The sequence below is a fragment of the Cygnus atratus genome, chromosome 3 (genome assembly GCF_013377495.2).
Source record: "Cygnus atratus isolate AKBS03 ecotype Queensland, Australia chromosome 3, CAtr_DNAZoo_HiC_assembly, whole genome shotgun sequence".
Classification (NCBI taxonomy): Eukaryota; Metazoa; Chordata; class Aves; order Anseriformes; family Anatidae; genus Cygnus; species Cygnus atratus.
The window spans coordinates 96,550,717-96,578,353 of NC_066364.1; the positions used below are offsets into that span (position 1 = coordinate 96,550,717).

The 27,637-nt window shown below is 40.3% G+C and overlaps 1 protein-coding gene across 4 annotated transcripts in view; it reads left to right on the forward strand.

Annotated features, from left to right (window-relative positions):
* HHAT (hedgehog acyltransferase) overlaps positions 1 to 27,637 on the forward strand; it is a 164,306-nt gene that overhangs the window by 69,149 nt on the left and 67,520 nt on the right. For 3 of the 4 annotated variants that reach the window (XM_050709754.1, XM_035559845.2, XM_050709753.1), the window contains exon 10: positions 14,153 to 14,354. The exons of the other annotated variant lie outside the window; for it this stretch is intronic. In XM_050709754.1, coding sequence (XP_050565711.1) covers positions 14,153 to 14,354 — 202 coding nt within the window. The remainder of the gene's footprint in view (positions 1 to 14,152; positions 14,355 to 27,637) is intronic. 4 annotated transcript variants of the gene reach the window in all.

A 27,637-nucleotide genomic window follows, 5' to 3' on the forward strand; every position in this document is an offset into this window, starting at 1 on the left:
TGCAGTTGGCTTCTCTATCTTGTTTGCACCCAGTGCAAAAAAATCCAAGAAGTAGGAAACAAGCCTGCATGATGTAAGGCTTTCTCTGTTTCTTTTCCAGTAAACTAATATAAAAGAAGCAATGTGTTTGTGTCATACTACCAAGCATGCTCCTTCCTGCAAGGCTTAAGTAGTGTTGGAGTTTGTCAGTCACCTGCGGTTGGTACTTTAGTTTTCTTTTCTTTCTTTCTTTCTTGAAAAGTGGACTTGGTCTGTACTTTCTTAGTCTTTGAATTACACAGAAAGTATTCGATACACAAAGATTGGTCGTAAAGGCATTTTCTTGATAATCCTACCTTTCAAAAATTCTGAGCTGAAATAGAACAGCATGGATTGGTTTTCTATTGCTATTCTCCTTTAGAAAGTAAAAAAACGTAGCAAAGGTGGCTGAAGGTAGGAGATGGGGAAGAATGCCCTTGCTATTGATTTAAATTCAACCTTTTCAGCAAAACAAGAGCCAGAGGAATCACAACTATTCTTCCTTGGCAGAGTGTAATGATATTTAATATTGAACTCTACTAACAAGTTTAAAAAGTGCTGTATGGAAACTAAGTTTTCTTGCTCAGATATAGCTAGCAAATAAAAATATCCTATGTCGTGCCAAGATTCTGCTGATCACGGGGACTACGATTGTTAAGAAATGTGTATGTTAGAACTAGAGTTAGGTCTAAAACTCAATTTACAATTTAAAATTTGCCTGCACTCGCTTTCATCCACTCTTTGCTCATGGGACAGAAGGAGGCAGATGTCACCTCATATTCTGATTGGCAGCAGTACTCCCTAAATTCCTCAACTTCCTTCTGCCAGCAGTGGCTGCTTTAAAGGTTTTAACATTTGACCATTACAGTTGGCTTTATGCTGTCCCCTGTAGCTTTAAAGGGACATTGGAGCTCGCTTAAATGAGATTGCGATCGTATGCTTTAACTTCCAGCCTTATTGCTTTCTCATCATGCCAGGCTGGAGCAGAAAGTTGTTACCTGTCGGGATCTCAGGAGTAGCCCCAGCAGCTTGTGTTTTATGGCTCAGAGGTGAGGTGATGAGGGAGAGAGGGAATGGCTATCTGAGAGGAATTACCTCTGTTGGCGTAGTCATATGCCTAGCTTATTCCATGAAGGCAAAGAAGAGAGCTTGAGAGGCAGAGAACAGGAGCAGTGTATGTTTGTACATGCCTTTTGAAAACAAAATTTGAGCTTAACACTGACACCTCACAGTTTAGCTGCAGAGGAAGGACTGTACATGTACTCAGAAAAGGATTTAACTGCTGCTTGATGTTAAGGACTGCAGTTCAGTTTGCACTGTATTTTCATGGTGGTTCCTCTACCTTATGGAGATAATTGCTTCTCAATCAATAGGCAAGTAAAAATATCAATAGATCATGGAAGCGTAGTAAGAGTTCTCTTACAGGAGTGCTTAAAAGATTAAAACTGAACAGCAAGATCATAATTACATATGGCCATTCTGCCCAGCGTATAAGAAAATCATTGTATCTTGCATGTGGTATCAGCTTTTCTATAACAAAGATTTTTGAATGTAGGAAACATTATTTCCTAGATTAAAATAGAATCCTTTAATGCATGCACTCCGGAAATTGAACAAACTGAAATAACATTTATTCAAATTGGAAAAATATCTGTCAAGTTACTCTGCTAAATCCAATCTACACACTAAGTTAGTGATGAAAGAATTTATTTTTGTCTTGCTGCTCTACTAAATTTATGCTTGGCTTAATGAACCCCACCCCTGCATCCACAAAACATGCATGCATCCAGCCAAAGCATGTGTGTGAACACATGCAGAAAAAAAGATAAAACACAATTATTCAATTTTTTTTTTCTCTTTAAATAACAATAAGTTGTAGCATCATCTCTAACTCTGGGAGGGTCAAGAAATCTTTCTGATCCTTCTGTCCCCAAATTTTGAAAAGATTACAGTTGGGTGTATTATAGGAGTCGAGCAGAGAAGGCTCAGTGCCAAAATAACCTGGCAAAGAGAATGAGCACAGAGCCCAGATTCTGATCCATCTGAAATGGATGGCAAAAATCTTGTTGGCAATGAAAGGAAATATTCACATTCCTTTTCATTACATCTTAGCTTTTGGTTTCAGCCAGGAGCTGAAACCTTGTGCCTGTGTAAATGCTGTGCCCCTGCTTCCTCCTGAAGTAAACTGTGGAAGGGAAAACTGCTCCTGGAGGCAGCTGTCTGTTACAGCTGGGAGGCAGAAAGTGTTGGGTGATGTTGTTCTGCTTGTTGCTCTCCCAGTTGAGTCATACCTGTGCAAGTGGTGACCATGACAGGGAGATGCAATGACCTAGTCAGACACCAGTCACAGCACAATGGTGGAAAATCCATGGCTGAGAGCAGTGGTTGCCCGCTGCCTCCCAGTCGAGGCTGGAGTCAAGGATGAGCGCTCCTTCTCCATCCTGTGTCACCCATGGCGTGCGGTGCAGACCCTCCTGGTTGCATTCAGTGTGGTGGGAAGCTGTCTGTTCACATGTGCTCCCTCCTTTGGCACCTTCGCTGGCATCGTGCAAAGCTACAGTGGGATGGGAGTTACTTTGTACTGATGCTCTCCCAGGCGTGGAGCTTACAGCTCTGTTGCTGAGGGGCATGAGCTAAAATTGAAGCAAGAGAGTTGGTCCATAACAAAAAAATGCGTATTGCATTTTTCCAGGCTTATATTTAGTTTGCTATTTTAGTGGTCTTAGATGTAAATTAGTCCCAGTAATGTACACTCTGCATGCAATTTCCATTTCTCTGGGCACTAGGAAGTGAAACCACTATTGAATCCTGAATCAGCCTTCATACTTTCCTGAACATTTGGTGAATACTTCAAGCAGTTTCAAAGCTACACCGGAGCTTCTGCCTTCTATCCTTCCATTAGGTTCTTTAGGTTATTGTTCAGACCTTAACTGACAGATTGGGTTATGACTGAGGTTTTTCGGGTAAGCTTGATATTACTGTTTCTATTTAACTCCTTAAAACTGTGCATTATTTCTTAACTGGTTAGCCAGTTAAGCTATCTGAATACTAAAGATGGATTGAGCAGAAGCTGCTATCTAATAGTTTGCTCCCAAGCACTACTGAGAATTAGGTTAGGCTGTTCCCAAGCTGGATGTTTGTGGGTTGTTTTTTTTTTCTCTTGCTTGCTTCCCCCCACTTTTGAGGAAAGAAATGGAGTTTCTGCTTGCCTTTTGCAGTCTATTGAAATATTCAAGAAGCAGAAAACAGGAGAGAAAATTACTGGTGGCCCAGTGTGTGAGCCAGTTTCTTCCTTGAGTATCTTTCAGAGAATTTCCTGAAGATGCACCAACTGCAGTGCTGCTGACAAGTTGCAATAGTCTGTAACCTGTTTTCTTCCTTCTTCCAACCTACACCCGTACTTCCCAGAAAAAAAAAAAAAAAGGAAAAAAAAGAAAAAATCGCCAACAAGAAACAAAAACAGAAAACAAAAGCAAGTTTTGAAGTTTTGTTGATTCATTGTCTTGGGTATTTTCATGGAGAGCAATGCAGAGAAGTCATTAAATATTTCAGTTTTATCAGTCATTCTTTGTTCCCTCTTTAATAGCAAGCAGGCTTCCTTTAGACAACTGGACATATAGGCAACTAAGTGTTGTAGGAGGGTAAGATTTACAGGACATTTTCTACTTACCTTTCTGTGATACCCTAACTGATGTTTTTTCCCTGGCAGGCTTTTACTGTTCCTTTTTCCTTAAGCGTGCATCTGTTTGCTTCTGTTTCTTTCCCCTCCTTGGCATGGTTTTACTTACAAGTACATTTAAATTTCTGGGTCTAGCTCTACAGAGTTTCTGACTGAAGTATATTACCTTTACATTGAGATAATTTGTTGCTGTGGGTTGAATTTTTCTTTTTTTGTTCTGCTCCAGTCCCCTGCCAGCTCATGACTTCACAGGAACTGACATTTCCCCCTTACGTTTGTATCAGGGTTGAACCACGTTCCAGGCTGGTGCGAAGAGAGCCTAACTAGGCTTTCTTTACAAATGAGAAAAAATGAGATCATCATTATCGAAGGGTGCCACTTTGAGAAAAGTAAATATTTTATTTCACTCTGCTTGATTAAATTTGGTGTCCAGTCTCATTTATATAACAATTAGGCAGTGTTGATTTGTACTGATAAATCAGGGTTGTACTTTACTTCAGAAGGGATTTAACCCCGCTGCTGTTTGAAGTGTTTCTGACACAGGCTGCAAAGAGTGTAAGAGTTCTTTAGTGTGAAAGGTGCTATATAATTTTAAGTCATCCCAGCTCTGCCTAGACATCTCAGTGCCTTGGCTGTATTTTATAAATAGTCGTTTCCCAGAACTGTAGACAGTGTATTCTAGGAAATGTGAACTCAAGAGCAGAGAGTGAAACACTTGGCTTGGAATAATGTCAGAAGCCCAATTCTGAACTTTGTGCACATGTAACTTAGAGGAATGTGTAATGCTGCTCGGTATTTAAGTAGATATATTGATATTCATCATATTTCCTGCAATATTTAAGCAGCATCTCTTCTGTATTTCTGCTTTACGTTGATTATAGGCCTTTTCTTTCTTTTAGTGATGTCTTTCATGTACATTTTATTGACACTAGGTTATTGTCTGAAGGCTTACTGAGTGTTCATTTCACTGACTTTGGGACTTAGGGTCTCAAACACTATTCTGGTCTCACAATGATTTGTATTTCTGAAGTAGCAGGTGAAAGTCTTCTGAAGCCTTGGTTTCTGCTTGTCTGTGTAGCCCAGCAAGGCAAAGGTATTGTGTGGTTTGGTGAAATTACCTTGTGGTCTGTGGATACTGGCATGCATGTGTACACGGTGACCCATAAATGCAAACGATCCATCAAGCTCCCCACAAAGGTATTGTGAAGATTAAACAGTCTTTTCTGTTACCTAAAAAATTGCAGGGTTCTCTTAAACTTGATCGCCCTGTCTATAAGTGGAAATATCTTAATAAGGGAAATAATACAGTTTCTATTATACTGACGGCATGTCATGCACTTTTTTGGCCACAGCATACTGGAAATGGTAGCTGTTAAGTGCACAGTGATGAGTGTATTTTAAATGTCTGAATCCCCGGATGTGGATGGATCCACACTTTGTCTGATGTACCTGGCACACTAAGATTAGCAGGGATGGCTAAATAGCTTTTACTTAAATGTATGGAAGTGAAGTGGTTTTCTAAGAAAGGGGAAAAGTAGTAGTGCTTTATTTTTGGCAAGGTCAAAGCAGCAAATGGCATATACTTAACAGTTTTTCACTTACTGAACACAAATAGTTTAGTATGGGCAGACATATGCATAGGAGGAAAAAACACACTGCAATTTGTCTCTGTCACTATAGCTGTCACTGAGAACTACTGTAAAATATGCTGCTGTGAGTGCACACTTCAGATGAGGAGGGAGATGGCAAGGGAAGAGACTTGCTTCAAAGGCTTTATTTGTATGGGAAAGTTAAGCCCCTGCAACCTCAGGTCCATATTTGTAGCGATCTGAATCTTGAGGTGGGCCCTCCCGTGCCATAGTCAGAAGTAAAGAAAATGAGAGAAAAATAATTATTTGTTCACGGGGTTGCTTATGTGTTTTGTCTAATGATTCTTTAGTGCACAGGGAGCAACTGCAAGTGCAGAGACCAGGGCTGGGATCCCTGCATGTCTCAGGGTAGTGCCCTGCCCTAGCCACAGACTTGGTTTTTCTTGCATACTTACTCTCTGAATCTCATTTTCTTTTCTGCCTGGTGGCAGCCTGGTAACAGGCAGCTGGAGCACTCCTCTGGGAGACAAGATCTGTTGTTCTCCTTGGCAAAGAGCCTGACCTCTACTGTTTTATAAGCAAAGAGTGACAGTGCTATTAATAGATCCCTCCTCCAGCCAGGTTGTCAGAGGAATATAGCCTGATTGCTGAGCTTCGTGCTGAGCTGGGATATTACCAGCACATGGTAGGTGTATTGTGAGCAGCAGGGTTGAATTGGGCCCCTGAGGGAAGGGGAGCTCAGAACATCCTCAGGGAGCTCTGCAAAACTCTTATGTGGGATGAGGCAGGGGGTGCCTGCTCCTGCCTCCGGCACAGCCACTGACCTTGGGTTTTCGGCAGCAACAAGTAGCCTTCTACCATCTGCAGAGGAGATGGGACCCTGGTTTGGACTTCAGGGATTTGAACACTCTTTTGGCTTTTCGGTCATGTGGAACCTATCCCATTTCCACTGCGATCAAAGAGAGCTGTCTGGTAGCTTTGTGTTTGACTGCAAACAGGTGGTAGGCAGGGTTTTTTTATTCCTAGATGAGGTTAAGAGAAAACCAAACACAGCAGTCTATCAGCAATGAAACTCGTTCTATTAAAAGGACATATTATGATGTAGATTAAAATTTCATTGGAAATAAACGGATCTCTTCGAAAGCATGAGCTTCCTTACAAGAGTGAATTCAAAATGATTTATTCAATATTCCACAGTAATCTGTCCTTTGACATACGAACTTGACTTGAATCATATTTGGTGTTGAATCCAAGGGAAGAAAAATACATAAAATGCCTTTCAGTTTTTTAATAGGAAACTGCACACTCAGTCTTTGTTGGGAAACACGTTAACAACTGGAAAGTGAACGAAAATTCAGGTCATATTTATAAAGCTGGGTCTTCTTGCATGTGAATATTCTCATTAATGCTTTACAGCCTAAATGGACTTAATTTTTCATTAAACATTTTTGTGGTAGTTTAGCAAGGTTTGCCTGGAGCCAGCGTTAGCTTACTTATTTTAAAGGGTTTGCATTCGTCAAGGTCTGTCTAAACATCATATTAAGCTAGTGAGGTGAGAGAATCTTACAGGGCTTAAGAAGCTTTGCCAACAGTCCAGCAAAATTATTAGACAATGTAAAAATTTGAGTTTCACAGTAAGAACAAGGCTTACCTGTCCTAATGGAAATTTTGCCAAATTATGCTGTTATTTTTTGATTTCAGGTGGGAATGTGGGGCTTGGCCTTCAAAGTCCTGTCTACAGGAAATGTTTCTGTGATTTAAAACAGGTTTATTAATGTAGGACACAGTCTTGCAAAGACTTACAGATATGCTTTACTTATGCACTCCATGTAGCTCCATTAAAGTCAGTGACAGCTTGAATTGACAACATAGGAATTGTAAGAGCTCACCCAGAAGTAAGAATTTGCAGAACTGGCCTGAAATCTTTTTATTATATGCTGTAGAGACAAAGTTTAAAATCAGTGGTCTAAAGCTGCAAAAAGAAAAACACAGGGTGAAAAAATAAATGGATAAATGAAGGAAGCCCAGCCCCAGCTTTAGAAGGAATTGCTCTCTACTTCTCACCCTGTGTCCTGCAACACTTTATATTTCATCCACATCTCTTTTGTGGTGACAATCCTTGGGAAATGTTTGGAAGCAAAACGAACAGTAGCTTGGCTATATAAATTTGTTTTCAGAATTGTTCAGGCTCCCTTGAGTATTGATTTCTTAACTAGTGATGAAGATCTTTTTGTTGTCTTAAAGGATCAGATTCTCCAGGCATAATGCTGCATGGAGAAAAGAACTTTGTATACATGCTTACAAATGGGCACTCTCACTGTACAGAACTCCAAGCCATTTCTGTTGTCATGATGTAAGATAGAAAAATTTATTACTGCTTTTTATCTTTGACTCTATTGGCTATGTAACTGTACAACTCAGAATAGTATGGCAAGCTCATGAATGCTTTGAACTTTACATAGGCATGGGAATTTTGAGTACCATTATTCCCAGAAGTAAACCAGAAAAGGCTCATAAAATTATTGTGTTTACAAGCAGTTTGCTATTACAAGCAAATTCACTTTTTAAAAAAAAAAATATTTATATTTCTTCTGTTTCTGTGTATAACATTATACCTTTTCTGGGTATATATCTTTTCTGGTATAATATTATACCTTTTTCTGGGTATAACATTCCAAGACTTAAGGAGAGGGGAAGAAAAATCATGGATAGCGTGCATCTTGCTATGTGGCATTGGTTCAGGAAGAAGTTTACGCACATGTAGAAGAAAGGCCCTGGACAGAACAACATTTAAGCAGGTGCTTTACTTGCACTTACTTCAAGACTTAAATGTGTTTAAATCACAGGCATATGGAATTAAGACCAGTATATTAAGGCCTTGAGGAATAAAGCCCTTCAGGCTGATTCTGAACTGGTTGCAAATGTTCCTCTTAGTGGTTTTCTAAAGTTATCAGACTTAAAAACTTTATCATGTAGATACCATTAAAAGAGGAAAAAATAAGTGTTTTCTAAGAAAATGACTGTCAAATCTCTTACGATTGCACTGTTAATTACCACTTCAAGAAAGCTAACAAGATGGTTGTTGGATTTAAAAGTTACTCTCTTGAAGTAAATGTCACTTTTAAATACCTCAGCTATTGTGTTTATGCCTGCATTACTTTAGGGATTTAAATGGTATCATTTACATATTTTATCCAATTCTCTGATGTTCACTTAATGAGTTAAAATTCAGATACGTTGTTTAAATGGAACAGCTTGCTGGCTGTAGATAAGCTGATTTAAGCTACTCTAAGTGGGACTAAAAGTAAGGTGCTTGGTTATTCAGAAGACCCCCACACAGTTGTGCTTTATTTGTGACAGTAGAATGGCATTTACCCGCACAAAGTTTTAATTTGAAATGAAAACAGGGTGTGGAAATACGTGAAGATTGGTGGCATCTTTGCCATGGGAGGGGAGGCCTGAGAATGTATGTTTAGCTGTGTCAGGCCTGGGGGGGAAGGCAACTGGTTTTTACTATATAGCATTCTTTCAGTATTTATTAATATTTATGCATCTCAGATGCCCCCCAGATGTTTTGAGATATGTAATCTACATTGATTTCTCTGCTCTCCCTTCCCTTCCCTCCGATGTACCCTGTTGTCATTAGGGAAGGTCTAGCCAGCCTGGGAGCGGCCTGCAAGGCCTGGCCCGTGGCATTCATGAGTTTCTGCTCGACAACCTGCCATGACATCTCCTCAGTCCTTTCAGCAGGAAGTATCTTGGCTCTCCTGGATGGCCTTGTCTACCCGACCTCACTGATCCCAGCAGGACCATGCTGTGGCCAGGGAGGTGCCTGGGCCAGGCTCAGGGCCGCAGAAGCCATGCATTGGCAAGATGGGGGTCCCTGTGTCTGTACACCCCACCAAGCACACAATGACATGGAATCAAACAGTCAAAGTGGTACAGAAAAGTGCTATAGGGTTGACAAATGTCACCTCTGGAGCTTCAACAGGGACTGACTTTCCACTAAAGTGACATTTTATTTTTTAATGCTCACCTAGCCTGCATCTTTTTGATACTAAGTATGACAGGTCTAATCTTCCTACCCTGTAATTTGCATGGGTCTTAAGACGAGGACAGTTACCTGTCCCACTAAAAAAACCTCGAGGGACATGACAAGCTACCATCCTCAAATCCACTTGCTTTAATATCCGTTTGTCTTTGCAAAATATTCTGGTGCTTTCGTTCATTTTTCTGTCCTTGGCTCATTGACCACCAAATAACTGTTGAGTTTTCTTTCTGTGTGTGCATGTGAATTAAGATAAAGTTGTTGCATGTCAGCATCACATTTTTTTCAGATGTCTGCCTTCCTTGCACATCTGCAGTAAATGTGTAATCTGCTTATGAGCTGTTAAAGAGATTCTGCTACAAGGGTGTTCCTTTGAGTTGGGTTAGTCTGACATGAAGATCCATGATTACTTTTGTGTGCTAAGAGTCCCTGAACTGTGGGTTTTGAGCTTCTCCGTGGATTTTCTGTGATTAGAGATGGAAATAGTCTTAAAAACTGCACAGAAGCTTAAAATGAGATATTTATGTAATGCTGTTCTGTGTGTGGTGCAGCAGATCAGTGTGCTCTGCAGTAACCCCTCTGCATGTGTAAACTTTGTTTCGAATCACAGAAGGATCACAGAATAGACTGAAGGTATAGGGTAGTATTTATAAGAAGGCAAAAGATGGGAAGCATGGGGATCTCCCTCTCTCACTACACTTTCATGTCTTTTATATGTATCTTTTATATACATATCTTTTATATATAGATATATAAGACATGAAAGTGCTAGTGGCCACTGCCCCTCCCCACCCCCCCCCCCCCCCCCCCCCCCCCCCCCCCCCCCCCCCTCTGTCTCTGCACGTCCTTTCCTCTTCACAGATTTTGGTAGTGAACAGGAGGACCAATTATCTAACACACTGTAAGAGACTCCTTTTCTTCCCCATCCCACTTCTCTTGTTCAAATCTCATCTGTCTCCAGTTATTGGAGATTCTGGGTGCCACAGTGAGTGTAAAGACTTCATGCTCTCTTTCAGAAGGAAGGGATAGACGCAAAGGGAAAAGAAGGTATTGCATACCGGCATCATGCTTGTATATCAAAGCATCCTCAGCTGAAATTGATCTTAGGGCAGGGTTCTTGTATCTGAAAGAGTTAATGAAGTGCTAACACAGGGACACAGGGAAGGTGGACCTGATTCTTGCTTTCTTCCATGTCCAGAGATCTCATCTGAAACATCAGGAGAGGTGGGTTCTATGCCGTCCTTTTGGGGTTTTTGTTTCAGCTACTAGCATGTGTAATGCCTTATTCTTGAGCTGAAGGGGCACACCATTTCATTTCCCTCCAGGAAGCATCTTAGGTTGAAACCATTGCAGAAAAAGTGTCTTCTAAACAATTTGTGATATTCTATTTGTTGGAGACATAATTGTTATTTACAAAGCATGTATTATGTCATAAATGATAATACAGAACGAATACATTTCTTCTATTTTCTGGCTTAATAGTGCTATTCACTGTTTTATTATCTCTCACACTTACCTTTAGCATAAATGTAGCTTTCTGTAATCAGATGAGTACTTTTCTATGTCAAAATCACAGGGGAAGTATTGAGAAATTAGATTCTAAACTACCATGATGCTCAAAAATAAGCAAAATGTGTTTTTTGTAATGAAAAGGGCTCTTGTTGTGGTTCTTTAGCAAGACAATTTTGGTTATAACAGAGAACACAAAGTAGCTGGCATGGTGTAAGGATTTGGCCCCGGCTGCACAGTGTCTGAGTTGCATACTTGCTTGTATACAGGCCTGTCCACTTAAGACTGTGAATGTTGGTATGCAACATGGATATGAGGTGTGTGTGCGATGAGGTAGCATGTACATTGTTTTTCTCTGATGTCAAACCAAAGCTGGTTCTGTAATGTAATAATGGATTTTGCACAATTAATTTTCTGTGTAAGTAACATAAGGACATACAGAATTGCTCTTCACACTGCTTGAGAGAAATGACTCAACATCCATCAGCCTCTTATACCTACTTAAAAATTGCCATTGGGCGCCCTGCCAAGCAAAGGCACGAACACATGATCTGAAGGCAGTTAGTGGCCTTGTGACAAGAAGTGGCTGCCAGCCTGCTTCTGTTTTCTTCTGGTAGCTGGAGGGGAGGGAGAGAGGCTTTGCTTTCTGCTTTGCATTTTTCCACCAGGCAAGGAGGCAGAATCCCCACACTAGCGGATGGAAAGGTTAGCAAAGATTTCATGGCTCCATTTGGCTTCTGTTCTTCTGCAAACAGGTCTTTTCAAGGGCAGTGGAAGCAAATTTTCAATTGCACGATTGCCATGGGCCTTGCTAGGAGCTAAAACTTCATTGACCTTGAAGATTCACCAAGATTTGAATTAGTGCTGCTCAATTAACTAACTGCTGTCGTTAAACACTAAAAATTGTAAAATAGCCTATTTTTCTCTGCACAATGCTCCGAAAGCCATTCAGCCCAATCTAAAATGAACTACAATTGCAAATGAATAAGCTGGTGCTGCTGCACCCATTCCTGGCAGTGCCAGTCCCAGTGACAGACAGTGACAGACTACGTGTGCTCACAAGATGGCCAGTACCTATACCACAGCTTCTGTCCTTCAGTTCAGGGAAAGGGGCCATACAGAAACCCAGAGCTGCTTCTGCAGTGAAAGCTACATTTTGTACAGTGGATTTAATTCAGTGCCCTCTTGAGGTCAGTAGAAAGATTTCCTTGGGGCTTAGAGTAAGGTGTCTGTCACAGGGAGATGTCCTCTCCGATGGCTATCTGGGTTACTTTTAAACACGGCATTTCAGTAAATGTATGACCATGATGAGCTTTGCTGAGGGTGGCAGCATCTGCAGCATCTGCAGCATCCTGTTTTGGCTCCTGTGGGTGAACCTTTCTGGAACCAGGAGGTGCCGTGCTGTGGAGGCATGAGAGAGACTGTCCAGGTCATGGTTCTGTGAGGAGCACAGCCTGCAAAAGGAACTGAGTTATTACTACCTGGAAAATCCATCAACCAGCCTTTAAAAAGGGAGAAGGGAGGCTTTGTGCAAGGAGGTCCTAAGAGGTGATGCTTCCTTGGTCTTTCGCCTTTGTAGTCATTGGAGTAGAAGGAATTTGTCTGGCCATTTACGAGATGTCTGCAGCAGCAGTCTGGGGCTCTGTTCTCATCATCCTGCATGCCAGATCCCAGGGAGAGCCCTGAAGGGGATCTGTTTGCTTACAGGCTGCTATGGCATGCTTCTCTGCAGTTAGACCTACTGATTGCAGCTGCAAATATGTATTATTGCCACACTGTGTTCTCATCTGTGTGATGAGAAAAGGCTAGGCCTGAGGGGAAAAAAAAAAAAAAAGGAAGGGGAGAGAGAGAGAAATACAACATATATTAAAACTATTGACTTTAATTTCTCTTTATGTTTGTATGCTTAATAAAAAAACACACTGAAAATCTCTATAAATGTAATCAGATGTTCCCTGTGGCAGGTGGAAGTATAAAGGTGTATTGATATTATATTTAGAGAGGATTTGGAGCATTTGAAAGGGTTTTTTTGAATGACTTTTCCACTTACGTCTTAATTACTCTCATCACTTTGTTTTACCCTGATACAGTATTTTACTTCCAAAGGTTATGAATAAAGCACTACATTAATTTCCCTTTAAAATCTTTGAGCTGATCTTTGTCTCTGAATGTAAAAAACTGAAAACCAGTGATGAAATTTTCAGTGGAGAAAAAATATCCTTTAATTATCTTACCAAGTAGGAATAGTCTCTCTCAAGGCTATGGCGCGCTATGCCGAAGGAGTGACAGCTAGAGGGAATTGTCCCTGGCACTTCTCACATACTGCGTCCCCTCACTGGTGCTCATGGGCAGAGCGGTGTCTCCGCTGCCTGATGAGCTTCCCCTAAGTGTTGACAGAAATATGCAACTCTTTAAATAAAGGCTGGGCAGTGGCCATGCCTTATTTTGCAACTGCCAGAAGTGGACGTAGCCCTCTAGGCAGGCAGGAAAGTGAAGTGACCCAGGAAAACAGTGTCAGCTTTCAGAGTCCCATTGCTGCTGGTGCTTCTGTTGAACGAGTACTGCCTTCTTGACACTTATAAGCATCAATTAAAGATTGAGCTTCTGTCTCCTGGATTCAGTTTCAATCCAAAATATAATTGCATGCAGGGTTTTTCATACAGGTATTTTGGGATGGGACGGTGGTACATGTGTTGCGAATGTCATTAGGCAGATGAGATCTTGAGAGTGTAACGCAAGAACTGGATAGAAGATACTTTTCAGTAAATACATTTTTTAATAAAAGATTTAAAGATGCAGAAATTAGAAGCTTTTAAAAATAAAGTATGTTTGCATATGTCTACATTTCAGAAAAATGGAAAACATTTTGTGGGTTATGACTATACATGACTTTACAGATTTTTTTTAATTTTATTGTTAAGTCTTACAATTTAAATTCTCACGAAGATTATTTGTAATTTTTTTTGTATACAAGTTGGCTTACTACTACCGCAGTCTAAAAAACCTGAACATCTTTTGCAATTTTGAGAATATAGCTTATCCTCTACGCTTGCCTAATGCAGAGTTTCCTTGACCACAAAATTGTCTTTTTGCCGAATGGTATGCGTACGTATTTCATGAAGTGGTCTACAGCTTTGCAAAAACTTGAGCAGGCAATGTAAATATAGAATGCCAGGTAATTAGTAAAATTAGTAAAATTCTTTTTTTTTTTTTTTAATGCTGCAGAATGAATTTATTCTGCAGTGGATGTTTTTCTGAGATTTCTGTGAAAGCCATAATAACACTGCTTATCTATCACTTCACCTACAGGTACATTTATGTTCCCATGGGAGGATCTCAGTCCAGTCTGCCAGGAATGCTTTTTTCCACAGCCCTCACTTTTGCCTTTGTAAGCTATTGGCACGGAGGACAGAGCTATCTGTGGTACTGGGGAGCTCTTAATTGTCTTGGAGTAATTGTGGAAAATGGCATCAAGAGGATACTTACTGTTTCACTTATTCGAGACTTAATTGTAAGTTGAATCTCTCTTCACTTTGTGTTCTTGTTTCCTAGCTTCATGCTTATCTGAAGTTCCCGGTTACTAGTTTGATTTAATCTATAGTAAAAGTGGTGGTTAATAAAGAAAACAACATTCCCTTCCCCACTCTGCCATTTGACGTAAGCCATATAACTAGAATTTTGCAAAAAACAGCTAGGCCAACACTGAAATATGGATGGTCTTAAAAGCTTTCTCTGCAATGCTAGTGCAACCAACTGCTTGTCACATTGTATAAGGTTAAACAGAAGCCAGTTTTAGTATTTGTATTCTGATTTCACTCAGGATGGACTTAAAATATTCATCTTCACTAAAATTAGGAGTGTAATTTTCTAACCATGTGTTTCCTGGAAAAAAGTTCATGTAGCAGCTGCTTGCATCTGGGAACAAGCTTATGCTAAGAAATCTTATGCCACTGTGAAGAGTCCATAAAGAAAGTATTATTTTGTTTTGAAGACCTCTGATATTTTGACTTTTCTTATGCATTTCATTTCCATTTGCTTATACTTTTCACCTTCATACCATCTTTAATGCACAGTCATACTCAAAAAAAGCACTGTTTTAATTTTGATGGTCATTTTAGTCTGCAGGTTTGCTCAGTATTTAATCCCAAATCTTCTAATAACTGTTTGTAAGGGTAATTCCTATGCCTCGCTTCCTTAGTAGTGATAAGCGCTTAGAATTCATACTCCTTTATAATACTGAGATGGCAGTGACTCAGTCTCCAGTCTGATGAAGTCCTGATGCTCAAGTAATTATGTTTATTCTCCATCCCCGTTTTCAGTTTTCACTGCTGTGGCATACCATGTGTGGCAGCTGATACAGCTAAGTAATTTAGTAGCCAGTGCTACCTTATACAATCCAAGTGTCCATCACTGTGAATTTGGTGACAGCATGGAAGCAGCTTTTTTCGTTTGTAGAGAATGAGTTTATCAGATCCATTAATCTGCCCTCTGGGGTGAAACTGAGCTTCAGCATCTGACCAGCTGCATACATTTGTCTCTGGACTGGAAAACAACAGTTTCTCAGGCATCTAGCTATATGAGGAAGGCATAAGTGTAGGGGCATTTTGTACTTGATGCCATTGTATTAGAATTCTTAAAAAGAACTCTTAAGGAATTAAGTGCTTAAGTACCATTAAAATGATGGGGGCATGGCATTGTGAAGGTTGGGTTATATGTGCTGGATTTATTCTAACATGTAATTCTAATTATAGCTAACCAGTGCTGGCAAATTTTGTATAATTAAACCGTGAACAGTGAACCAAGTGCCTTTTCCCCCTCATCCGTTTCATTGTCATCCAGTGTTTTTAAAGGCCTATTCAGTGTCTTCCATGACTCCCTGGTTTTCCATTCCTGCTTGAAAACATTGCTGTAGATGTTCCTGAGGAGGTACTTTCTCTTCTTTCCTTGAAATATTGCTGAAACCAGCATTTTTACTATGAATCATTTTGGCATCTGAATTAGTGCCCACCATAAGGAAAAATACGTTCCCTGGGGTTAGTAGATCGTGCACATCTTGCCTGCATTTGGTTATGGCTAAGTCATACCTTACCTTGTGCCTTGAAAGTTTCTCTACAACAACATGAGCTGCAGTCTTTGTAAACTGCCCCTCACTGCTCCCTCTGCACTCTTCTAACAAACTCCCATTTTCTTGTCAAATGCTGAGGCTGGAGGGCAGATGAGTAGCTGGACTTTGACCCATCCTTATCAAGAGGTGGAAGGATATTCTCTAAGAAATATCTCTTCCATCAAAAATGAGCTTCATGTTCTCTAATGTCCTGTGTAAATTTCTTTGTTTCCTTACACTCTGGCTTTTGCAAGTGTTCCTATAACCCTGTCTCAGCAAGCCTAGTCTCAGTGACTTTGAGAACCTCATTCTGAGAGAAGGTGTTTCGCTTAAATTTCATCTGTTCATCAGATGAAATCTTTGTAAGCTCTGTGTTTCACTCATTTGCTGTGTTGGCTCTTGAAGGCTATTTTTGGAAAGGAAAGTTTATTTTTGCCCCAGAATAGCAGATGAGTTTCTAAATAAACACAAAGTGCAGATTTATGGGGTTTTAACCAGTCTATTTACCTCTCCAATACTGTTGTTAAAGTTGACTTAAAAAATTGAGCTGAGCTGGAGGTACTTGGTAAAATATTTAAAAAAAAAAAAAAAAAAAAAAAAAGGAAAGAAAACCTTGAAAAAAACTTCAACTTTAATTCTGCTTTGTTTTTTAGATGAAAGTGATCACAAATAACAACAGTAATTAAAGCAAAACTGCTTCTGTTTTTTCCCTACTCTATTCCCTCAATTCTCTTGCAAAAGAAATCTAAATAAAGCACATTTGGTTGTTGTCCTTCACTGAATCCTTATGCTGACTAAGAATGTGTATAAAAAGAATCGGACCCTACATTTATGCAGATTTCATGGTAGTTTAAATCTCAGCACATCAAATCTAGCACAGAATGGGCAAAAAACACTTCTATAGCTTTAAATTGAGTCTGACAGGTTTTAAATGTCATCTCAGGCATATTGAACTGGAATAACTAAGGGATAGTAAGCATTATTTATGAGAATTAAATTCAACATATAAACAAATATTTACTGAAAACAGTAAATTTTCTGACCCATAAATTTGGACCTGAAATTTATAATCTGTACCGGTTGCAGAACAGTACCTAGCTTCCTGATTTCAGCTCTAAAAGAGATTATTCTCCTTTTAATGTAGTTTTCAATTTACACTGCTTTGAACTTTGTGTTTCAGTGAGTTTTGTTCTGAGAAGTTAACTGTATCTCTTTTTCTCCACAGAGATTATTTGTTAGGTATCAAAAAATTAGAGCCGAATGCAGTAACATTTTAACTATTTTTATTAAAGCATTGTATATAAAACAATAAATGCTGTGCATTGTGAGCTAAGGTGTATGTGGGAACTGTATATTAATGTGGGAGAGTTTTATAGGATTTTTTGTCAGTCCTTTGTTTTCACTTTTTCATGAGCTATTTAGAACCATACGAAGCGAAGTAGTGTTTTCTTTTACTGATTCTGTATTAATTTCCCTCAGATGAACAGAGACCCCAGCAGTAACTCATTTGAAATCAGTGATGAGATTTGTAATGACTTTTAATAAATAATGGATCAGATTTCTGAACAAAAATGCTAATGGCTATCATTTTTCTAGTGATTTCATTTTTCCCCCTCCTTCTTTTCCTCAAGGAAAGCAAGGTAGAGATCCATACAAGAAATGACATCTTGGTTTAAAAATACATTTAGAATGATTTAAACCTTAGAATAGCTGACAACATCTTTAAATTAATGGATTTGGAAATTGTTCAGAAGAAGACATAGCAAAGAGGGTGAAGTTGGCAGATTGTTAAAATTAATGTTTTAATCTTAATTGAAACAGTAACATTTATTTTCTTAGTTCTTTTGTAGTAAAGTGAACACGTGTCATTCAGTCTCAAGAATTTTTTTTAATTGAGATGTAAAAATCTCTCTTCTAAAAATCACGCTATGATGAATTTCTAGTTTGAGCTTATTTCTAGCTTTATGTAGTAAGGAACTAAATACACCATTAGTAATTCAATTTGAGAAGCCAGCTAATTTTGAGTATAACTTAATTTTAAATTTTTTTTTTAACTACCCTTATATTTATTTATTTATTTTTTAAGTATGAAATACTTTATTTCTAAATTTTTATTTCTGGCTGTGATGAGGTGCCACTAAGTCCATTTCAGTTCACTATAACTGCCTTTTTTCCCCTCTTTGTAAAAGGGGAAATATCTTCTGTAATGTCTGTGGTTTTGGTTAGTGTGTAACATTAGGGGATTTTTTCCTCTTATAAAATGAAGTCCATATATTTATCTCTATAGTAAAAATACCACTTTTGTTCTGGGTACTAGAGACGTGGTCAATGATAATTGGCAGTCTCAGCATTGGAGAGAACAGGATTTTAGAAGTCTTTCAAAAGGTTGAGTGTGGTCAGGGTTCTTTTGGTCTGCCTTTTTTTTCTGTCCTTTTTTTAATCTGTTAAATTTGTCTGCCCTATTTCTTCTGCTCGGAGCATCAAAAATTCTGTAGTTATTCATAACAAATGGTGCAGTGATCCTGCAGACAGCTGGAGTGGAACATGGAGAGATACTGCCTGGAGAGCCCAGCCTCTGTGCTGTGGTTCTTCAGGGTACTAAGCTGATCTAACAACTCACTGCTATTGAAAGGGAAAGGGCTGAATTTCCCTTTCTCCTCCCTTCTTTGCAGTCCCCCTGCTTTCTTCTCTGCACTCCTTTCTGCTGGAATCTTTGCTGAGCTGGCTTAGCTCTTAACCCCAGCAGAAAACTTCACTTCCTCTGATTGTTTTATTGTTAGATGATTTGTCTCATGGTTTGGACTCTGAAAAAGTACCCAAAGCAGTACAAAGTGAGAGACAGAAGTCAAAGAAGGGAAGTGGGAATGGAGGAGCTTACTAACTGCTTGGAATTTCCCCCTTGCAAGCATACCTTAGCAGTACGTAGTAGTAAGTTGAGCCTCCCTGTATAGAGTGGGACAAACAAAACAATTAGGTCCTGCTTCAGGAATTGCTTAGCCCTCTATTAGGGCCCAAACTCAGTCTAACCAAGATAAAGACACTGTGAATTTCACAACTGAATCCTATATACGTTAAGAAAACAGAACTCTCATTTAATGACAAATTTCTTTGTGCAAGTATAACTCACTTAAAATCGCCATGACAAAGCTGTAAAACTTCCTTCTGCCACTATCAGTGGCAAGATCTGACCAAACATTTCAAACTCATCCGGAGAAAGTATGTATGTAGACCACCTTGCAAAATCAGATCTTTAATAAGATCTTCGTAATAAATAAAGACCCTTCTCAGCTGTTCTTCAGCACATAGTAGGCTTTGATCTTTATTTTGCTTCATTTGATGGAAAGAGTATTTATAACACTGGTTTACTAATCTCAGAAGCTTGTTTCACCTATTCTCCTTTACTAATAGTTTTGTGTAATTCATGCATATGTTTATTGCAACATGGTAATTCAGTTAAGTGGCAGGCAGTGCTGATGATCCTTTCTTCATAATCCTCTTATGTACTTGCTGTAGATTTCTGCTGGATTTGTCTCTTCAACTGTCTGAGAATTTATAATAACATAAGGTAAGGTAATTGAACAAAGTCCCTTAATCAGACTGTTTGTCTGTAGTGCTGAAATCTTTTTTGAGATATAGGTATCACCTATAATGTCAAAACCCCAACCAGTGAATAGGGCTTGCTGTTATGCTCTGAATAGCAAATAGGAGGCATCCTGCATCCCTGGAGGAATGACCCAATGGTCAAATGCTCTCTGCCTGGGGTGAAGATACCTCCCTCTGAGCCTTGAATTCAGCCATATCAGTCATCTAACCAGAAATCGTTGCTGTCCAAAGTGGATATGCTCTGACTCAAACTCAATGGAAACTCCTTTCTCTAGATGTAAATCTTAGCCAGGGCAGATTTGTGACAACTGGTCGTTACGTGTGGTACCCAGAAGCAGCAAGCTGAGTCATCAAGGTGCTGTTTCATACTGAGCTTCTGAAAGACCATCAAAGGTGAATGTGGGCTGGCGGATGTATCCTAGATTTTTTTTCAATTACTTTTATCTCTGCCAACAGTAGTTCTGAGTCAAGAGATTCTTGGCATGTTTCTGCTTTTCTTGATATTTTTTTCTCCTTTCTCTGCGTTCTTGTGGGGGTTCATTTATCTTCATGTGAGTGGATCCCAGAATATTTGGAGAGCCCTTGTAAAAATGGAGGAACACAGGCAGGCAGACACACACACTTGCACTCTGACTCTAGTTTCCTTACTTAGGGAACTTCTTGCCCAAGACTCGGTAACAAAGAAAATCTGGTTAAGTGTTGTTTTGCATTAGGAACAAACATACAATATGATACAGACTGTAATGACAAAGTGCCTGCAATAAGATTTCAGAGATAACATCCTATTGTTTCTATCTTTTGAGTACAACCTTCCCTTTTTTGTCAAATCTGTGGAAAAAAAGATTATTTTTGATGTCAGCAGTGGACAAACTGTAGTGATTTTCCATCTGTTTTTAACCAGATGATTGCTGCTATCCTTCAGACAGCAATGTGAGTTGGGAAGCCCCTCCTGTCGCTACCCATTTACCATAACAAATAAATGTTTCTCCCACCTACCAGCATTATTTACTTCCTGTTCTGCTTTGGAGACATCAGGCAGTTTTCTGGCACTTTGGCCATAATGTGGCTTTAAAAGCAAGTACATCATGCTATGGGGTGAAAGGAAGGTAGAGTGATGCTGATGATGTACTTCTTTGTTACTGTTACATCAATACAGCCTTGTTCACCTTAAAAATTAATCCAGACAATAGATGCTAGCATTTACAGAAATACAAGTTAAAGTACCAAGGAGTGGGTTGCACACTTTTGTCTTTCTGCTGTGCCTTTCAGAGCCATATGCATTAATGCACAGCTTAACTCTGAGCTACAGAAACTTGCCATGTGGAAAATGAGGTCTGAATTTGCTGAGTGTTCATCAGATGTCTCTGTGGGGATTATTACTGTGTGTTATTTATTTGTTAACAGTTTCACAGTGGCAATGCGGGAAGACCATTATGAGCAGGAGCTTGTGCAAAATTCTGCACTAATGATTAGACAAGTTAGATTCTGTCCCAATTTGGTTAGAATTTAAAAGGTAAAAACATGAAAACATGGGATAAGGGATCTGAGGGAGCCAGAACAGGCAGAGTGGGAACAAGAAGAACAAAAATAAGGATGTTGGCCTGGACGCAGAGGAGAGTGCGCAACTCTTGCAAACTGTCTTCCTTGGTGAGAGGTAAGGCACATTTATAGAAATATGTACACTGCCGTTACTTGGTTAGATTCCTTGAGGATGGTGCGTTTCAATGCTGTTCATTTTGCACTTTTCACAAGCTGCCACTTTTTAAAAAAATGTTTAGGCAGATTCTTTGAGGGTGATGAGGAAATGTAGGAGCAAGCACAGAAATTTACTTCAGTGTATGTCAAACTTTCACACATGCATCCGTCAGTGTGGTGGATACATATGAGCTGGTAGGAGGCTTTCTTCAAACAGAAGGGGGTTTGGCTGTTTGCTGAGCGATGCTCTAAATGTAGATCTTTTGGAAAAATCTAAAAATGAACTGGTGCTAGTGCAAGACAACGTTTTGTTGAGTGAATGTTTAGTAAGGCATCAATAGAGAAGATGAGTATCTTCTCAAATACTATATATAGCATTTATTTCTAAATTCAGAAACAAGTTACATTTGTGAACGTAGATCTTAACTGACAGCTGCTTGATTTTAATTGTGTGGTCCTCTTTTTATAGGAGTGATGTATTGTCTGTAGGGAATTACAGGTCATTTGCATCATCCTGACTTTTAGAAAAAGTGTCGTCAGTTCCCTCCTCTCTGTGTGAACCTTCCAGGAGCTAATCTTTGTTTGCTTTGGAAGGAAAGTACATGCCTTGGAAGCACAGATTACTTCAGGCCATAGTTAGACTTGGGGAGAAGGGAGGGAACAACCACAAGCAAAACAAGATTCCGAAAAAATAAAGCAAACAAAAGTAAAGGGCTGGGTCTGGGTTAGAGCTAGATGCAGAATGGAGCAAACAGGAATGATTACACGATTACTGAAGAGTACAATATATGCTGGTGGGAAATTAAATTTATCCTTCCATTTGCTGTGGCCATTGTACATGGATGAGATCTGGTAGTGCATCTTGTTCACATTCTACTTGCAGGCCTGTTCCTTTATCTTGTTACTCCTACAGCCCTGGGGATTCCACAATTTCTTTTGCATTATTTCATAAATGGATGTTTTGTCTGGGTAGTCAACCTAAATTCTTTGTTTGCGTTGCTTTTTTTTGTTCTGTTCTGCGGTAAAGTCTCTACAATTACCTATTCAACAGCTGTCCTTGGGCTTCAGAGTGCAGGAGTAGGTCTCGCAAGGACATGTCAGCCTCTCATCAGCTGCCTTTCCATTGCTCTCGCTGCTCCTCAAGCCTGGTTTCTACCAACGTTTTATTAATGAGTACATGTACTGCCTCCCTTCATTTCTGCAGTCTCTCACATGTGCTTTTGTCACCATTACCCATTGACAATTTGTATTAACAAGTGTTTTTAGAAGTTGCCCTGCTGCTCGGACCCAGCCCATCTTCATTTCTACTGCTCACTTCAAAAATTAAATAAATCAACATTCTGTTTGGCAGAGCTTTGTGACAATTTTCAGCCTTTCCTCCGTCCCATCTGCTCCCCCAGCTGCTCAGTCACACCCTGCCCTCCATTTTCAGTGTGCCTAACTGCAGATAGATAAAATAGCCAATAACTGTTAGTCAGGATGTATCGCTTCCCTTCCCACTGTCCCATCTGCTCCTCGCTCTCTTTCAGCTTTTCTCCCGTGCTCTTGCTTTTCTGCTTTGCCGTTATTTTTGGAAAATGGCTGCATTGCGGATGACCCAGATTCAAGGGGTGCATCGAGGTATTTGCTCGTGTGTCAATGAGAGTGATCGCCAGGGCTCAGGGATGGACTTAGTAGAGTTGGCCTGTGTTTATCTATGGATATTTTCTGAAAGAAAACACTTAGAAGTGCTTTTAAGATGGCTGGATATTCTCTCTGGCTTCTGTGGAGAACTAAACAAGTACAGGCCTTAGTCTTCAGCTGTGTTGCAATGGGTGATGAAAACCAAAGTTCGGGTCCTTAGGTTACAATGGCAAAAGGAACTCCAATAAGCAACATAAGGTTTTCTTCCATTGATTTTCCTGATATGCATAATGGTACCACGCGTGCACCTGCTGTACTGCAGTGACTGAAACATCACATGAACATTTTGAATGTTACTTCTCTAATAAAAAAAAAAGCCTTCAGGAAATTGAAGGAGTGGATCTTTAGTAACCTTGGGAAGCATGCTCACTTCCCCCTCATACACTGGGAGAGGCAGTAAAGGATAATGGAGGGACTAGGTGTTACATACATGATAATTAATTTACTTGGTTTCTTCAACACAACATATTGCACATTTTGTTCTCCTATTTTAGAATTTTTATGGATAAGTTGACTGATAGGGTTAAGTGGGAGAGGATGAAATCTGTAGAGCAGATAGTAATGAAATATTCTGTGTTTAAAAAATAACAACTCTACTAAAAATTGTACCAGAGTATTTTTACCCTTTGAAGACCAAAGGCAGATGAAAATAAAATAATGTCATCTGTACTGTTGAAGCTTGTAGTATCAAGCACATGTTTCATGTCACTCTGGCCATAGTATCTGACAGTCTTATTCCACAGTGCATATGTTCCCATGAGAAATACTCAACTGCTTCTCCAGTTTTACCGTGCTCATCTTACTTTGTCTTATGCTTTGAATATCAAGTCTCTGGAAGGGTAGTCCAGAATTAAATAAATGTCGCGAGTCTCTGTTTTGCTCCATGAAGATGTATGCTTGCTTAAATTTCATCAAGTTTAGTTCCCTACATGGGAGTTGTTAAATATTCTCAGTATCAGCAAGTTTGATAACATCACTGACTTTATGTAGAAGTTCGCTCTAATCTGTCCCAGTGCAGCTATATAAATGAGTTGCATTGCGAATGCAGCACAAGTAAGTCTCTTCCGTCTTCTGAGTGCTTGCCAAGAACTTACCAAGTAATTTCTGTTAGGGGAAGCTTCTTGTTGCTTGTTATCCCATCATCAAGTTGATTTTGCGGAGTGATGGAAAAGGTGCACCCCAGTTCCTGAGCCCTCCTGAAAACAGCATGGCATGTGACATGCTCCCAGAATAAGCTACTGCAGCAAGCTCCTGCAAGCAAATTCAGCAGCCCTCTGAATAAAGAGCATTTGGAGCATGCCAAATCACCATGGCGCCACCATTGTTGCTAGAAAAAGGTACAGAATAAGAATGCTTGCTGTGGGAAGGTGTAGGATTGGGTCTTTGATAAAATGCTGGGGAATATATTTTAGTAAAAGAAGATTTTAGTGTGATATTTGGAATAGGACTGCCTGGTTTTGACTGCTGTGCAGAATTCCATCTTGGGTGTCCCTCAACTTCGACATGGGGGGATGGATGTGTATTCTTATCAACATTCTCCAAAGTATTTTCTCTTTTGTTGACTAACTGTGAGGCGTAAACATATTGAGGAAAAACACTTCTTGACCCTCAATTTCTTCACTCCGTGCCATTCAGTAATATCAGTGTACCATGTTCATCAGTGAATATGCAAATCTTTTGTTGATGAGCTCTAGTTCACCTTAGTTCTTTAAAATGATTCTGTGCTTCCTGAAGCCACTTTGACTGATAGTGATATAATTGCCTTGCAAAGTAAGCAAAATAAGAGTATTTTAAGAGATAAATAGGAGTATTTATCTGACTTCTAACTTCCACCATGTACCTTAACTTGACTCTTAATTCTAATCTAAATAATCTATTCTGGTGTGTATTGTCTTTCATAAACTGTCTTTCTCAAGAAACAGCTATTATACACACTTCCTATTTCTGGTGTAGTTTTCAATTAGAGGTTAAATATGAGATGCATGTATAACAGGAAGTAGATTTAGGAATAAGAGGGTTTGGACAGCGCAAAGCCTTTCTGCCCTGTCTTCTTTCACCCCTCTCAAACATATACACAAATTTACTTTTCAAGGTACCCCGTTACAATAGTACCATTTTTTTTTAAGACAACAGAGGGCCAAGTTGAGAGAGATCTGATGGTAGCCAATTTTACTAGACCCACCAGCATGCAGAGATAGGTCTTTCCCAACGTCAGACAAAAATGATGTCCACAGCCGATCTTTATTTACAGCAGGAACTGGACTGAAATGCCAACCTGAACTCCATTCAGTTCCAGGAAAAGTGGCCTGAGCTAACCTTTTAAAGTCACCTCCTGTGTTATATTGCTTGCCCCTGGACTGATTATCCTGGCGATGTGTATTTTAAAGGCTACAGTCCATTTATGTTGCACTAGGAGATAAAAAGTGTCTAGTAGAAGTAAGGTATTATGAAGTGTTGATGTTAGGTTACAAATAGTGACTCTATCACAAATAGTGAAGAGTTCATGACTGCGGGAATCCCAGTCAATCCTGAACTTGTGATGGATTTGCTGCTCCACTTGGATGCATGTAAGTCCATGGGGCTTGATGGGATTCATCCCAGAGTACTCAGAGAGCTGGCTGATCACAGAATCACAGATCACAGAATCACAGAATTGAAGGGGTTGGAAGGGACCTCGAAAGATCATCGGGTCCAACCCCCCTGCCAAAGCAGGTTCCTTAGAGCAGGCTGCCCAGGTAGGCATCCAGACGGGCCTTGAATATCTCCAGAGAAGGAGACTCCACAACCTCCCTGGGCAGCCTGTTCCAGTGCTCTGTCACCCTCACCGTGAAGAAGTTCTTTCGCATGTTGGTGCGGAACTTCCTGTGCTGTATCTTGTGGCCATTACCCCTTGTCCTGTCCCCACAAACCACTGAAAAGAGGCTGGCCAAATCCCTCTGTCTCCCACACGTCAGGTATTTGTACACATTGATGAGATCCCCTCTGTCTTCTTTTCTCCAGGCTGAACAGACCCAGGTCTCTCAGCCTTTCTTCATAGGGAAGATGCTCCAGGCCCCGTATCATCTTTGTGGCCCTCCGCTGGACTCTTTCCAAGAGATCCCTGTCTTTTTTGTACTGGGGAGCCCAGAACTGGACACAGTCCTGATGTCATTGTGGGACCTCTCTCAATTATTTTTCAATGGTCATGGTAATCTGGAGAGGTCCCAGTTGACTGGAAGCTGGCAAATGTGGTCCCAGTTTTCAAGAAGGGCAAGAAAGAAGATCCTGTCAGTTACAGGCCTGTCAGTCTTACTTCAGTGCCTGGTAAAATTATGGAGAAGATTATTCTGGGAGTTACTGGAAAACACCCTAAGGACAATGCAGTCATTGGTAACAGCCAATATGGATTCACAAGAGGGAGGTCATGTTTAACAAACTTGATTTTGTTTTACTACAAGATCACACTGCTAGTTGACCAAAGGAAGGCCGCTGATGTAATCTTTCTGGATTTCAATAGAGCTTTTGATACTGTCTCTCACAGTATCCTTCTAGACAAAATGACCAGAATACAGTTAGATAACAGTAAAATAAGATGGGTGAACAATTGGCTGACAGTTCAGGCCCAAAGGATTATAGTAAATGGGGAACATCAGGCTGACGACTTGTCACTAGTGGGGTTCCCCAGGGATTCATTTTAGGACCAGTCATCTTCAATGCAAAGTTTTCATAAAGTATTTGTTTATAGGACTTGAAGGTTTTTTGTGCAAGTGTGTGGACGATAACAAATTGAGTGGAGCTGTTGATTCCGTCGAGGGTGGTGAGGCCTTGCAGAGAGGTCTAGACAGGCTGGAGAGCTGCGTAATCACCAACAATATGAGGTTTAACAAAAACAAGTACCAAATTCTGCACCTGGGAAGGGGCAACCCTGGCTGTACATACAGCCTGGGGGATGAGGTACTGGAGGTCAGCCCAGCAGAAAGGGATCTGGGGGTTTTGGTTGACAGCAAGCTGAATATGAGCCAGCAGTGTGTTTTGGCAGCCAGGAGGGCCAATTGTATCCTGGGGTGCATCAAGCACAGCATTGCTAGTCGGTTGAGGTAAGGGATTGTCCTGCTCTGCTCTGCGATTGTGCGGCCTTACCTGAAGTACTGTGTGCAGTTCTGGGCACGACAGTAAAAGGAAGATATAAAACTGTTAGAGAGCATCCAAAGGAAGGCTACAAAGATGGTGAATGGTCAGGAGAAGACGCATGAGGAGCAGCTGAAGTCCCTTGGTTCGTTCAGCCCAGAGCAGGCTGAGGGGAGGCTTCATGGCGGCCTGCAGCTCCCTCACGAGGGGAGCGGAGGGGCAGGCGCTGAGCTCTGCTCTCTGGGGACAGCGACAGGACCCGAGGGAACGGCATGGAGCCGGGACAGGGGAGGGTCAGGCTGGGTGTTAGGGAAAGGTTCTGCACCCAGAGGGCACTCGGGCACTGGGACACACTCCTCAGGAAAGTGGTTATAGGACTGAGCTGGCTGGAGCTCAAGAAGCATTTGGACAACACTCTCAGACACAGGGTCTGATTTTTTGGTTGGTGCTTTGAAGACTGAGGAGTTGGACTTGATGATCCTTGTGGGTCCCTTCCAACTCAGGATATTCTGTGATTCTAAGCAAGACAGAGCATCAAGGAAGGATGTAAATCTAAGGGTATCATCCAGGCAACTATAGCTTCATTGTCATTTTAGCACAAG